Below are 15,662 nucleotides of genomic sequence, written 5' to 3' on the forward strand. Positions count from 1 at the left end.
CCCATTCAAGTTTGCCAGATCGAATGATTGATCCACTGTTCTCCGTACTCAGTAAGGTACGTATCTAGCCGGTATCTAAGTTGTGAAATTTCCAGCTTCCACGAAAATTTCATTTCACAATCTGGTCCTTGATCTGTCTCAAGTTCACTGAAGATCGCTGATTCATGGCTATCATCCAGAGGCTTCTACGCGCACTCACACTATAAGCCTATCTTCCTTCACTCCATATATCCATCAAACAGACGAGACTTGGGGTTTAGACATTATCACAAAGTTGAAGTCAACTAAGGTAAGGAGAGCCCCTGAGCTCCTAGTCCCTAGTCCCCAACTACTCCTAGCAATTCTTTCTTCATCAGTGGCGTGCGTGGGTAATTGAGCAGGATTTTAATGCTATTGATTAGAAGTGGATAAGGTAGGTAGTTCCTAGGTATTCATTGAGATGTATGGAGTCCTCATAGTACAGTACAGTACCTCAAGGAGGACCCTCAAAAGTCCCTAACAGTCCCTGCCGGTTCGGCCGTCCCGATGAATCTCCACAACTCCTATTTTGATTAGGTATTGATCAATAGTCTGACCCGGCCATGTCCTGACGGTCCTCGGTTGAGGGCAGCGTTAATACTAAAAGTAGAATCCTCCTTGTGACAGACACCTTTTCAAGCGTAATTTTCGGTCCCTTCCACATAGTGTAGAAACGCTGAGACGGTATTCTCAATCTACAAGCATAAGAATAGAAACCACCAATCCCAAAGAGGCAAATCAACAATACAGCACCTAATTACTCTGTATTCCTACCACAGCACCACCTCTTTTTATCTTCGCTGGGCGGTGACCCCAGACAGGACATGGTGGACAGAGAGGCACTGCTACAGAGACTCATCATTGCTGCTTTTTTTTTGCCCAAGTCTCTTCTCAGCTTGTCATCTGTCTGCTATTTTGATTTCTCCATTTCTTCCATCATAATTATAATAATACTCCATAATTGAGAGTATTTGTGCCCCTCGCTTGCGAGTTCTTTCAACACTCTACGGAGTTATACACGGTCGCTTCTGCTCAAAACCTCAGTCAACGACAATCGCTTACACCCACTGTCGTTCTTCCCTTCGTGCAAGTTGATTTCTGTGGTGCTCAACAGGTTGCATTTGCCATCTGCACAAGCAATGTGCTCGTCTATCTGTCGGTGCTAGGATCTTTTTTAGACAAGTTTCCACCATTCTTCGTCTTTGAATACTTCGCGATCGCCATTCTCATTACCAGCCTGAGCGTGGGCGAGACGAATCAACCGGGCTCGAGACTTATTAATCTCTGTCGAATTATTTATTTCTTGTTTCATTCGATCGAATCCGTTCAGCGAAAAGTAGAACCCATTGATCACTATTCGTCTTCAAATCTAAAGCACCTCCATTGTCGGGACTCGACACCATCTACAGAATGGCTACGCAGTCACCAGCAGGAGGCGCTCCGTCTCATGCGCAATCGTCTTTACCGTCATTACCAGCACATTTGCAATCAGACACCCATCTAACAGCCCATTTAGCTAGCCGGTACAGTCTCCCCCTTCTCCCTATCTTTCTGATCAGGAGGGGTTGATGGAGTACTAACATTTGTGCCGCATCATTCAGTTTCCATGTCGGATTACCAACGGCCCGACTCTCATCCCAGGCCCTGATCAGTCTAAACACATACACGACATCAACTAAAGGTCCTGATGGGGGCAAAGAGGGCAGTGCAATGGGAGAGGCGGAGGACCTGGCCAAACGTGCCTTTACACGTCTCGGCGCCCGGGGAGAAAATCAGGCCGTTGTTTTCCTGTAAGCTTCTTCTTGATCTTGGTGGAGTGATTATACCTGACTCTGCTCATTTAGTGGTGAGAGCGGATCTGGAAAGACGACAATCCGCTCCCACTTGTTGTCCGCATTCCTTTCATTCTCCCAGACCCCATTGTCGTCAAAGCTATCTTACGCGGCGTTTCTCTTCGACACCCTGACAACTACCAAATCCTTGACGACACAGACAGCCTCAAAAGCTGGACTATTCTTGGAGCTGCAATATGATGGCTCGTCTTCTGTCAACCCAACTCTTATTGGCGGAAAGATCATTGACCATAGACTTGAACGGAGTCGGATCACCTCTGTACCGACCGGAGAGCGAAGTTTCCACGTGCTGTACTATCTTCTAGCTGGAACTAGTCCAGCTGAAAAGGCTCACTTAGGCTTCGACAAAACCGTCCATGTATCGACCTCTTCAGGCGCCGTTGGCCATAAGAGGTGGAGGTACCTGGGCCACCCGACTCAACTGAAGGTGGGGGTCAATGATGTGGAGGGCTTTCAGCATTTCAAGACAGCTTTGAGAAAATTAGAATTCCCACGCAGCGAGATCGCCGAAATTTGTCAGATCCTTGCTACAATTCTCCATATTGGACAGTTGGAGTTTGCCAGTGGGCAAGCCACAACCACTCATGCGGAAGAAAGTGGTGGTTATTCACATGAGGGTGGCGAGACAGTCACTATTGTGAAGAACAAAGATGTGCTGTCTATCATCGCTGCATTCCTGGGTCTGTCGGTTGAAGACCTCGAAAATAGCTTCGGCTACCGAACTAAGACCATCCACCGGGAACGAGTAACGGTCATGCTGGATCCCAAGGGGGCCCGACAAAATGCCGATGAGCTTGCACGAACCATATATTCCCTTCTAGTCGCCTACGTAATTGAAGCCGCCAACCAGCGGATCTGCGCAGCGGAGGATAGCGTTGCGAACACTATCTCTATTGTCGACTTCCCTGGTTTTGCCCAGGCCTGCGCCACCGGTTCTACTCTGGATCAACTTCTCAACAATGCAGCTACTGAATTGTTGTACAACTTCTGTCTGCAGTCATTCTTCGATCGAAAGGCAGACGAGTTGGAGCGGGAAGAGGTTTCGGTGCCCGCAACAAGCTACTTTGATAATACTGATGCTGTCCGCGGCTTGTTGAAGCATGGCAATGGACTACTCAGTATCCTTGACGATCAAACGAGGCGCGGGCGGACCGACAATCAATTGCTAGAATCTCTGAGAAGACGTTTTGAGAACAAAAACCCTACTATCATTGTGGAGGGCTCAAAGAGGACCAGCTTGATCTCACAAAATGCTCGGTCCGCTTTCACCGTAAAGCACTTTGCCGGTGAAGTGGATTATTCTGTCAACGGCCTAATTGAGGAGAATGGAGAGTTTATCTCCGGCGACCTTATGAGGCTTATGAAATCCACCAAAAGCGACTTCGTCAGGGAGCTCTTCGGACAGGAGGCCTTGCAAACAGTCACCCATCCTAAGGAGAAGACGGCCATCATGCAAGCGCAAGTCAGCTCAAAGCCCTTGCGTATGCCTAGTATGGCTCGACGCAAGACAAGCCCATCTTCACGACTGGCTTTCGATGCGCCAGCCGCGGGAGATGCAGATGAGGTTGAGAGTCAAGCAGAGAGCACCGCAAAGGATTCATCTTCCGGCAGACGGAAAAGCGCTATGCTCACTAGTGGCATACAAGGTGCCGCTGGTCAATTTCTTTCCTCGCTGGACATTGTTAATAAATGCCTGAGCTCGACGAACCTGAACCCCTACTTCATTTTCTGTCTGAAGCCGAACGACCGGCGCATTGCAAATCAGTTTGACAGCAAATGCGTGCGAGCACAAGTACAGATGTTCGGTATTGCTGAAATAAGTCAACGGCTACGCAACGCGGACTTCAGCGTTTTTCTTCCATTCGCTGAGTTTCTTGGTCTGGCGGAGATTGGCAACATCGTGGTTGGCAGTGATAAAGAGAAAGCCGAAGTCGTCCTCGATGAGAAGCGTTGGCCGGGCAATGAGGCTAGAGTTGGCAGCACTGGTGTATTCCTGAGCGAGCGATGCTGGGCCGATCTGGCAAAAGTCGGAGAGCGTGTTGTTCCTGTGTATGCTGCTGATATGTCGGATGAAGGAGGTGATGGTTTGCTCCACCCTCGTAGCACTGGCTACGGGGATTCCAAAGTCCGACTTCTCAACCCAGCCGATCAGTCCCCTGGAGCGTTCATCTATGGTGACGAGGCGAAACAGGGTTACTTCGGAAGCCGTGATCTCGATGGACGCTCTGATGCCGGTAATTCTGCCTTCAACTCTGGGGATATGTTTCGAAACCATGAAACGCGGGAGCAGATGCTCGAGAAGGGAAATGAGAAGAAAATGGAAGAAGTCGATGAGGTGCCCGTCTCCGGTAGTCGCAAGCGTTGGGTAGCGCTCGTTTACCTGCTCACATTCTACATCCCGGACTTCTTGATCAAACTCTTTGGCCGGATGAAGCGCAAAGACGTGCGAATGGCCTGGCGTGAAAAGTTCGCCATCAATCTGATCATTTGGTTCAGCTGTGGGGTCGCCATCTTCTTTATTGTCGCATTTCCTGGGCTGGTTTGTCCCACGCAACACGTTTACTCTGCAGCGGAATTGTCTTCGCACAATGGCAAGGACGGACATAATTCATTCATTGCTATTCGCGGTGCCGTTTTCGACTTGGACAAATTCATGCCAAGCCACTATCCAAATATCGTGCCCGAATCGGCTTTGAAAAAGTACGCGGGTGTCGATGCTACTGGTCTCTTTCCGGTGCAAGTGTCTGCACTCTGTCAGGGCAAGTCGGGAAGCGTTGATCCCACGGTTCTATTAGACTACAGACCGACCAATATCTCGGGATCAGCAACTACGATCAGCGGCACAGATACCAACTCTGTATACCATGACTTCCGGCACTTCACCAACGACTCCCGGCCTGACTGGTTCTATGAACAAATGGTGACGCTCAAAGCAAATTACCTCAAAGGTTATGTTGGGTATACGCCAAAGTATTTGAATACCCTCGGTAAAAAGTCACAGTCTATTGGCAGCATCAATGGCAAGGTTTATGATTTGACCAGCTACATCGCTGGTGGTCGGCTGACGAAAGCACCTCCCGGCGAGTCGGTTCCTGCGGATGTTGACACGGATTTCATGGACAGCAATGTTGTGTCGCTCTTCCAATCGCTTCCTGGCCAAGATTTGTCAAAACACTGGGAGAATTTGAAGATCGACTCGGCGCTGCGTCATCGGATGCAACTTTGCTTGGACAACCTCTTCTTCGTCGGCGAAGTGGACACGCGTAACTCAGCTCAGTGCGAGTTTGCTCGGTACTTCATCCTCGCGATATCAGTTCTCATTTGCTCGATCATCGTCTTCAAGTTCCTTGCTGCGCTACAATTCGGTAGGAAGAACGTGCCCGAGAATCTGGATAAGTTCATCATCTGTCAAGTCCCTGCCTACACAGAAGACGAGGAATCTCTTCGCCGTGCCATTGATTCTATGGCACGCATGCGGTACGACGACAAGCGCAAGCTTCTTGTTGTTATCTGTGACGGTATGATTATTGGTCAGGGGAACGATCGTCCCACGCCCAGGATTGTCCTCGACATCTTAGGGGTCCCAGAGTCAGTGGACCCTGAACCCCTCAGCTTCGAGAGTTTGGGAGAAGGTCAGAAACAGCACAACATGGGCAAAGTCTACTCGGGTCTGTACGAAGTCCAGGGTCACATTGTCCCTTTCCTTGTGATTGTCAAGGTCGGAAAGCCTTCGGAGGTCTCGCGCCCCGGTAATCGAGGCAAACGTGACTCCCAGATGGTCCTGATGAGATTCCTGAACCGTGTCCACTACAACCATCCGATGAGCCCTATGGAACTGGAGATGCACCACCAGATCCGTAACGTCATTGGTGTAAACCCCACGTTCTACGAGTTTATCCTCCAAGTTGATGCCGATACAGTCGTCGCTCCTGATTCAGCAACACGGATGGTGGCTACTTTCTTGTCTGATACTCGCCTTATTGGTGTCTGTGGTGAAACTGCCTTGAGCAATGCTAAAACTTCTGCGGTGACTATGATTCAGGTTTATGAGTACTACATCTCTCACAACCTCACGAAAGCTTTCGAGAGTCTTTTCGGTTCAGTCACGTGTTTGCCTGGATGCTTCACGATGTATCGGATCCGCTCTGCAGAAACCGCCAAGCCATTGTTCGTCAGTAGAGAGGTCGTCGAAGCTTACGCTGAGATTCGTGTTGATACACTCCACATGAAGAATCTGCTTCATCTGGGTGAGGATCGGTACCTGACCACGCTTCTCCTCAAGCACCACTCCAAGTACAAGACCAAATTCATCTCGAGCGCCAAGGCCTGGACCATTGCTCCTGAAAGTTGGACAGTCTTCCTTTCACAACGTCGTCGGTGGATCAATTCCACTGTCCATAATCTTATTGAGCTGATTCCAATGCAACAGCTCTGTGGATTCTGTTGCTTCAGTATGAGATTCGTCGTGTTTGTTGATTTGCTCAGTACTGTGATTCAACCTGTCACTCTTGCCTACATCATCTACCTCATCTACTGGCTTGTCAACGACACATCCTCGATCCCCTACACTTCATTAATTCTACTTGCCGCCATATATGGCTTACAGGCTCTTGTCTTCATTGTTCGTCGGAAGTGGGAGATGGTTGGATGGATGATCGTGTACATCCTTGCGCTACCTGTTTTCTCCCTCGCCTTGCCACTTTACTCTTTCTGGCACATGGACGACTTTAGCTGGGGTAACACACGTATCATAACGGGAGAGAAAGGTCGCAAGGTCGTTATCTCTGATGAAGGAAAGTTCGATCCCGCCTCGATCCCGAAGAAGAAATGGGAAGAGTATCAGACAGAGTTGTGGGAGGCTCAGACTTCACGAGATGATCGTTCTGAAGTTTCTGGTTTCTCTTACGGCACCAAGTCCTACCATCCCGCTCAATCTGAGTATGGGTTCCCGGGCTCGCGGCCCATGTCACAGCTGGACCTACCTCGCTTCGGATCCCGGATGTCTTTGGCGCCATCAGAGATGATGAGCCGACACATGGACATGGAAATGGAGAATCTGTCCCACTTGCCAAGTGACGATGCCATTCTCGCTGAGATCCGCGAAATTTTGCGGACAGCCGATCTGATGTCCGTGACAAAGAAGAGCATCAAATTGGAACTGGAGAGGCGCTTCGGTGTAAATCTGGATCTCAAGCGTCCTTATATCAACTCAGGTAAGGGCTATACGTTTCCAACCCCCTTGTTGCGTGCGTTATGCTAACTTTTCCAATCTATAGCCACCGAGGCAATTCTTGCTGGTGCTCTATGATCTTCGCATCCCCTCATCCACTGAGGATGGACAGTTGACAGAGAAAACGATGGAGCACTTTCGATTCCGATATTGTATAAAGATTCTTCATTTATCTAATACGCGTTTCTTCTTTGAGCGATGTTGTGGAAGAGATCTGTCACATACCTGGGATTCATGGACCGCCAAAGCCATCTTCATGATTAGTGTGATCTTGTTCATCTGAGCCCATTTCCGATCAACCTTACTCATCTGCTACCTTTTCATGACAACAAACTGAGCTTGATCTGTCTATTTTCGGTTTGCGTTTGCCTTTTTACCTTAGATGTATACGAGCCTGGAGTTGTACAGTTATCCGTTTCGCCTCATGTCTCATCTCTCAAGCATCGGCACATTTTACTGTTGAGCGTCAGTGTTGGGTTTCATTTACATTAGGTAATAAATATTGACTTGGGATGTCTTTGTGTACACGTGGACGCTTTGAAATATACGAGTTATAAGTTTATGAAGCAGTGGACAGATAGGGGTATGATGATTGCAACGATTTATGAAAGTGACGCGAAGCTATTGTCGAAGGCAAGTTTCATAATTATGATTTTGAAAGAAATGCGCTGAGAGTTCGGGTAACGTAGGAGCTGGAAAGGGGTATTTGGCGAGTCATCAACTAGTTGCGGAAGTGGCATTTAACCCTGTACTCCCAGAAAGTCCAAAAAGTAGTTGGAATACTTGAATGGGACAAAGGCTTATGAAGACTTGGTTGGACTATCAGAGATGATATCCGCATCCACAGAGCAAGGATCCTTCTGTGCGGAGTCTTGAAAGAGATTAATAAGAAGGGGCCAGGGAAGTCTCGATCGGCTGGTCAAAGGCTTTGGGATCAGCATGTTCCATGCCCAGTATCTGCCAGGCGGCACCCATCATGCCATGGCCCAGACCCTTGGGGAAATCACCAAAGACCGAATTCCGTGGCACGTGTTTCTGAGCGCGTTCGCGAGAGATTCTCTCCTTCTTCGCAGCGGCCAGCCTATCCTGCTCCCGCTCGTGGCGGACGATGTCATCTTTCCATTCTGCCCAGCGCTCGTAGTTTTCACGCTGTTGTAGCACTTGATAGCGAAGCTTGACTTTTGATGGGCGCCAGCCGACACGGCTGCCATTGTCCTGGGACATTGTGGACTTGAGATCGCAGATGTTGGATTCTTTCGTCAGCTTGAGAAGATGAGCAAAGACGTCCCTGCTCTCGGATGCAGTCTGCTGAACCTTGTCATGCAGAGCACTGGAGGGTGGTTTGGTAAGCGGCAAGTCGAGCCATGAGTGCAGATCCGCCGCCCGTTGCACCGAGTACGGGTCGAGCATGTTCGAGCGTCGATTTTCTTCGCGAAGGAAGCGGACAGCCGCTTGTAGACTGGCGACTTCTGCGCGAAGAGCCTCGTTCTCGCGCATGGCGGCCAAGGAGAGACTGTTATCGATGACAACACCGTCCGTCGTGGTTCCGACTCCTGTTGTACCGGAGAGTCGTTTGACCCGCTCAAGCCGATTCTTGAGCTCCTCTCGCTCCGCTTCCAAGGCTTGCAGGTCCTTGCGTTGTGTCTCAATAACTCCCTCGAGGTCCGCTTCCTTCGCCTGCATCTCCTCGATCTTGCTTTCAAGGTCCTTGACCATGGATGCTTTCTTGGTGGCCTCACGCATTCTGGATTCTACCAGTTCTACTCGAAGAGCTTGCTCCTCAATTGTTTTGTCCTTGACGCCCAGGGCTGTCGACGCTTCATGTATCTCATTCTTGAGCCGACGTATTTCCTCATCCGCGTCTGGAGAGTTTGTCTTATTCGACTTGAGCTCCGCAGCTCTTGCAATCCATGGAGCAGGACGCCTCTCAAACTCTGTGGTGATGGATAGATCGGATGAGATCGCGTCCAGCTCCTCGAGTAGGCCACCCAGGGTGCGTAATCGATTATAGAGTAGGGACATGGTGTCACTGCTCTCGGATCCCGTTTCCAACGGTTGACAATAAGCTGTGGAGGTTTCTGACATCGTCTTTGATGCCTCTGCGATAGTCAGGGGTTCGGTTCGAGCCTCATCGCTAATAAGAATCGCCAGGTTCTCCCCAAGCTGACGTGCCAAAGCAGAGAGCTCCTTGGCAGCTTCTTCGGCGCTCCTGAAGGGCCCGGCAACATCTAGAGATAGTGACAATGATCGCGATCTAAGGTCTTCGAGTGCACGATAAACCTTGCCCAGGGCAACTTTCAATCCTCGAGCTTGGGACACAAACCCATCCGCTTTGGTAAAGAGCAAAGAGCACTCCTCATCGCCTTCCTCCGGAACCGTAATCTTTGACTGCAGCAATGCCTTAAACCGTGCCATGCAAGATGCAGCATGATCAATATAGGACTGCGTCAACGATGAGCGCATGCAGAGTTCATCCGCAAAAGCCTCGAGGCAAGTAGGAAGAAGGGTCTCTGCGAGATGCGAAAGCAGTGCGATGGATCGCTGTAGTTCTATAGCGCATTTTCTGAGGTTCAGCTCATTTTTCTTCAAGCATTCCATCCAGAAATTCAACGTGCGCTCCACTGGCTCCATCTCGAACAAAGCCCCTTTGATGCTCTCGAAATTCTCCGTGGAGCAGCTAGTGATATAATTGACAAACCGGTCGCTGAGAGACGAGATATACAGGAGCTTCTCAAGCACGTCGTAGGCCACGAATATGTCATCAAGAGCTGTCGCTATCGAGGCTTGGTCGGATACGTTTTCACGTATAGTGTTGCTCATCAGAGTGGCCTTGAAGCTGACCCGCTTGAAGCGCAAAAGGGCGAGAATCGAGTCTCGCTCTCCTTCAAAATAATCGGGCAAATAGAGTTTGAGAACGGATAGATGCTGTATAGCTTCCTCTGCGTTCATACGGCCTAGTTCAATATCGATTGACTTTGTCTGCGTCTTGGCCATCGACGCCTGGAGTTTCATATTCAAGTCCATCATGGCTCGCGACCGCGTCGTAAGATCGTTCGCCTCGGCTTCTGAAATCTGCTGAGATGCTCGCATATCCTCCAGATCCCCTTGTAAAGTAGAGACCAGCTCCCGAAAGCGGGTCAGAGTGTATTCTAGATCTTCAATAACTTCATCTTGCTGAGAGATCTTTCGGCATTGTTCGTTGAACAGACTTTCTCGATAATCAATCTCTTCCTGCAGTTGCTTTTCTGTTTCAATGTGGTTGTATTCAAGCTCGTCGTTGATCTCTTTCAAAGCCTCCAAGTCTTCGATAGCAGCTTTGAGCTCGTTGATCTCTTCTTGGTATCGCATGTTCTTGTCCGCGAGCTCTTCTATCATCTCTTCAGCCCCGAGTGCTGTCTCCAGCTGCTGCTTGAGATCTTCAACATTATTCTCAGATACAAGCAGCTTCTCCTTTGTTGCTTCGTACTGGGATTTGATCGCAGCATAATCCTCCAAATCCTGCTGGAGTTCCTTGATCTGATCTCGTAGCTCCGATTCCTGCTGTTGGGTCATGTCCCGGAGACGAATCAAAGCTTCGCGGAGGCGCTCATTTGTCTTTTCCATTTGGAGCCATCCATGGCTGGATTTCTCTTCAGGGCTCATGACCTGGCCCAGCTCCTCGTTCTCTTCCTTTAGGACATCCAGCTCCAGTTCAAGCTCCTCAACTCTCGCCCTTAACACGGCACACTCGTGCTTGAACGCATCGGCTGTCTCTTCGGCCATTTCACGGTCCAATGCTGCCATTTCCAAGATTGATTCATGCTCTGCTTGGAGACGCTCGACCTCCTCAAGCTTGGCCTCTGTGTCTTTCAGTTTCTTGCGCAATTCCCCAATCTCAAGCTGTTGCGGTTGATATTTTGCTTGCAGCTTCTGGATAATGGCTTCGAACTTGTCCCTCTCTGACTGTAGTTTCTCTAGGGTTTTAAGCTTTTCTCGGTCTTCCGCTCGTTTCTTCTCCATGACCCTGAGCTTTGTCTTCATCTCATCAAGCTCTCTCGCGACTGCGGTGGAACTGTTCTGTGCTTGCCGTTGCGAGGAAGACGTAAGGCTGGGGCGGCCGCTAGCCGGACGCGTCGAGCTCGGTGCCTTTTCAGATGCCTTACCGGTAGGTGCCTCGTTTCCGTCCATATCAGGCTCATTATCGCGAGGATCTATCTCAGGATCCTCCGAATAGGCACTTGTGCGGCTTTCTGTTTCCTCCGATGACTTGTTAGGGGCGGTTGGACGCAGTGCAGGCCGCTTCAATTGTCCTGAAGATGTTGTTGGTCCACTTTGAAGACTTGGCCTAGCCGCCTTGCTGGCTGGTCCTGATATAGACGATCGAGATTGGCGAGACGCGGCAGAGGGAGGCGGAGGAGGGCCCATCGACGTCTTTGGTCCGGACAAAGGGCGGGCTTTTACTGCGGACGGCCGTGAGGGGCCACTGATGGACGAGCGAGTGGAAGAGACAGGGCCGACGGGGGTCGATGGAGACTTGACCGGCGATTTTAGCGGCGACTGAACCTGCGACACGTTAGCAGTCACCAGAACATTGGCAAGCATGGACCAATCTACCCTAGACGTCCGCTGAGATGCGGTCCGCGAAGTTGGCGACGGGCTCGCAGCACTGGCGCTATGTCTTTTGGCATTGTTCGCAGGCAAAACGCTGGGTCTTTTCATGGCAATTCCACTGGTTGTAGAACCAGTCTGAGCTCGTCCTCTGTGCGCTGGAGCACTGGCGCCACCCCTGGGAGGTTGTTTCGTCTCCCGCACAGGCTGTTCAACGATAGCGGCAACAGCAGACGGTCGTATAAACATTCCAAAGCCTGGTTCACAGTCAAAATATCGTTCTCCTTGAACGGCGCCATCGTTTTTTCCTGTAGGTTCGTCCAGTTCAATACCGACCCAATCGCCGGCAGCAAAATGCGTAGTCCCGATAAACCGGACGGTGGCCTGCCGACCGTCTGTCAGAGTGACTACATGGCCAATAAATAATTCAGACATGGCACAACATTCGGAATGAGAGCTCTTGCTCAATCAATGGCCAATGGAACTCCGGTTGCAGGCCTAGACTAAGGGCCGAGGAGATGCGGTTGTTGATGTGTTTGTTGCTTCCCGAGCCTCAGGACGCGACGCCGCGTGATTGGTTGAGTCTGAGGCCTGAGGCATCAGCCCCTGACACATTTAGCCAGGCGTCTAAACTATAAAGCGCAAGTGGCCGAAGCGTCCACAGTCCAATTTCCTTAGTGCTTTCGACTACAGAGCAGTTCCTAGGTAGACTAGGTAGACTAGGTAGACTACATCGTCGCCGCGAATCATCCGTCCGCGCATTCCGGCAATCTACCCGAAAGAAGTTACTGCCCAGTCCTCTACCACAAAACTAATGTCAACAATATCGTGGTGGCAAGTTGGGAACACCTCCTGCGCCGCATCTCGGCCTGGCAGCTTTCTCCAAAGGACAGAAAGCACAATTTCTTGCAGGCCGTTCGGTTGTGGAAACAGACCATTCGCTATGAAAGTGCATCAAATGGTTTAGCGACCTTCGTCCTTGGTACACCCTGGCCCTGGCAGGCTCTGGATGACTCGTTCGAAGTCGTTCTCTCTCGAACGGTCGAACCCCTGTGGGACGCTATCAAAATGTGTCTAAGCGATGCTTAGCTGGGTCAAAGGCCATGCAGGCAATTTCGCATAATCCAGACTTAGCCTCAAAATGGTTCTTTTGGATTGGTGAAGTCGCTTTTTGGGCCTTCGCCATGATATCCACACTTTCACAAGCAGGCAAGAGTCCATTACAATAGTGGCTAGGATACCCTGTTGCTCTCACTAAACCACTAGACTAATTGCTGGTCGAGTCAATATCGCAGGGTTACATTGAGGAGACTCGCTGTATATTAAACATGTCTTCTCTCCTGGCGTCGAAGTCTTTTGGGTCCTCTTTCCTCTGTAGGAACCCCGCTCCAGGGATATTGTCCTTAATATAAGGGAGAAGCGGTTCCTGTGATTCCCACAGTTGTGTTCATTCTGACTTATCCATCTCTGTTGTATCATTTCTTTCCTGACAGGCTCGTTCCTCAAAGTCATCAGCAGAAGTGGCAAAACAGGACCGCGAAGATGCGGCAGTCTCTGTATCACGGTGCAATATGGTCTGCTTTAGTCGGTCTTGCATCAGCTGATGCTCCGTCTTCTCAGCAATGGGCTGAGAGAGCAATCTACGTTTGTCTTCCTTGAACATTATCACATGGGTCGAACGTCAAGCGTGACCGTCTCGGCTCAAAGTACTAACACTGTTATCCTTGTAGCAAGTAATGACAGACCGCTTTGCTCTCCCAAAGGGCTCATCTGACACACCTTGTGACCCCAGCAGGTACTGTGGAGGCTCGTGGTCAGGGATCATTGACAAGCTCGACTACATTCAAGACCTCGGATTCACCGCCATTCAAATCTCGCCGGTCGTGGAAAATATCCCGGACAATACCAAGTACGGCGAAGCATATCATGGATACTGGCCCAAGAATCTGTATGCTCTCAATGAACACTTTGGGACCGCAGACGATCTTCGCAAATTAGTGAGCGAGGTCCATAGACGAGACATGTACCTAATTGTTGATGTTGTGATCAATGATATGGCTCAGGCTGTCAATGGTTCCATGAAAGATGACCCGTCTCTGAAGATTGACTATTCCCAGCTTTTTCCCTTTGACGATGAGAAGTACTATCATCCTTTTTGCGCCATCACTGACTGGAATGATCCTGAAATGTACCAGAATTGCTGGTTTGCTGCGGAAACGGTTGCGCTGCCAGATCTGAAAACAGAGGATACCTCCGTCGTCGCAATGATCGGAGATTGGATCAAGCAATTTGTTGGTAACTATTCTATTGACGGACTCCGCATTGACGCTGCGTTGCACGTGAATGACAACTACGTCGCCAGCTTCTCCAAGGCGGCTGGTTTATTCACGATAGGCGAAGTCAGCAACGGAGACACAAGCCTGGTGTGCAAATATGAAAATTTGGTCTCTGGTGTCCTGAATTATCCACTCTATCAGCCCTTGATCCAAGCCTTCACAGCAGGAAATATGCTTGGACTCGCTGAAAGTATCCGAGCTGTGCAAAAGGATTGCAAGGATTTTACACTTCTGGCAACGTTCGTGGAGAATCACGATCTCCCGCGCTTTGCGTCACTGGTTAATGACACGACGGTAGGTTGGGAAGATTACACTAGTCATTTTATATTAGCTAACGGGTACAAATTAGTTGGCAAAAAACGCGATGGCTTTCAACATTCTCTCAGACGGCATCCCCCAAGGTACGTTCCTCAACAGGACAGGGGGAGTCTGCAGGCAGACACTAATAACTTCAACCAGTATACCAAGGTCAAGAGCAGCACATGCAGGGCAACTACACGCCCTTCAACCGAGGAGCCCTTTGGACAACGAACTATGATACCACGGGCCCGCTATTCAAACTCACCGCAACGCTGAACAAGCTCCGAAACCACGCCATAAGCATCGACAACCGCTATGTGACCAATCATAGCATAGAGCTCCATGTCGACAACTCCACGTACGCCACCAGGAAGGGCCCCGAGGGAGTGCAGATTGTTTCAATTTTCTCAAACCAGGGCTCGAATGGTGGCAAGTACCAGCTTGCGTTAAAGGATGCGTATGCGCCTGGGACAGAAGTCATGGAAATCCTGGGCTGCTCCAAGCTGGTTGCTAACGACGTAGGCAACCTGACAGTTGAGATGAACGCTGGTGAGCCAAGGGTCTTTTTCCCTGTCGCACAACTCAATAACTCGGGGTTGTGCGGCTTTGAGAAACAGAAGACTGTCTCGTTGAGCAACAGCAACAGCAACAATTCGGCTCAACCCTCTAATAACGACAAGGGTAAGGATAAGAAATCCTCTGCGAGTATCATTACCTTTCCATGCCCTATTATTTTGATCTCAGCGGCAGCATTGGCGGTTATGGGCTGGTTTCTCTGATTGGCTTTCAAAAGCCATCTTGGCTCATTTTGCCTTTGTATTGTCTCTACTTACCACGATTGTCTTCTTTGCCTACTTCTTTCTTTTAATTGTGCTCATGGCACCCTTTCTATTTCATTTCAAAATGTACATATGTAATTCAAAGTCATTGATGGCTACAGTTCGCTTCTTGCCAGGTACTTGCGGCCAAAGTATTGTCGATGCTGAAGTCCAGGAGGTCCAAAATAACTAAACATCCTGACTGGACTAACCGTACCCTAGGTTAGCTCTTCCGTAATTGAGCCACCCCAAGCTTCATTACCTTACTATCATCTTGCCTTAGTTAATCTTCGAGGATACCAACTTCTAGATAATATCCACCTTGTCAATTGATGTATCATCCCTTGCCGTTTTATCACCATTTTTTCCGGCTAGTGTTGCATTTTCCGATTGCGTTCTTGCTTCTTTCTTCGCCATCGCAGCAACATCATTTGCGCTGTCTCCAAAGCACTCCATCCTGGCGGTCTCTTGATGGAATACACCGTACAAGACGATGTCACAATCAGTATCCCACGGCAGG

The 15,662-nt window shown here is 49.7% G+C and overlaps 3 protein-coding genes across 3 annotated transcripts; 2 read left to right on the forward strand and 1 right to left on the reverse strand.

Moving 5' to 3' along the window:
- Window positions 1-1,428: 1,428 nt before the first annotated feature.
- On the forward strand, window positions 1,429-7,179 carry chsE (chitin synthase class Va; the record flags this gene model as incomplete). Its single annotated transcript, XM_043286797.1, has 4 exons — window positions 1,429-1,541; window positions 1,620-1,808; window positions 1,863-7,084; window positions 7,148-7,179. The coding sequence occupies 4 exons, from the start codon at window positions 1,429-1,431 to the stop codon at window positions 7,177-7,179; spliced, it is 5,556 nt and encodes a 1,851-aa protein (XP_043142732.1).
- Window positions 7,180-7,983: 804 nt separating this feature from the next.
- Window positions 7,984-12,123, reverse strand: Aud_001298 (putative dynactin; the record flags this gene model as incomplete). Its single annotated transcript, XM_043286798.1, has 1 exon — window positions 7,984-12,123. One exon carries the CDS (start codon window positions 12,121-12,123, stop codon window positions 7,984-7,986), a length of 4,140 nt encoding a protein of 1,379 aa, XP_043142733.1.
- A 1,107-nt stretch (window positions 12,124-13,230) lies between these two features.
- Window positions 13,231-15,103, forward strand: Aud_001299 (alpha-amylase; the record flags this gene model as incomplete). The annotated part of the gene is made up of 4 exons (XM_043286799.1): window positions 13,231-13,332; window positions 13,419-14,318; window positions 14,374-14,425; window positions 14,484-15,103. 4 exons carry the CDS (start codon window positions 13,231-13,233, stop codon window positions 15,101-15,103), a joined length of 1,674 nt encoding a protein of 557 aa, XP_043142734.1.
- Between the last annotated feature and the right edge of the window lie 559 nt (window positions 15,104-15,662).

The sequence above is a fragment of the Aspergillus udagawae genome (genome assembly GCF_001078395.1).
Source record: "Aspergillus udagawae IFM 46973 DNA, scaffold_1, whole genome shotgun sequence".
In the NCBI taxonomy this organism is placed as follows: domain Eukaryota; kingdom Fungi; phylum Ascomycota; class Eurotiomycetes; order Eurotiales; family Aspergillaceae; genus Aspergillus; species Aspergillus udagawae.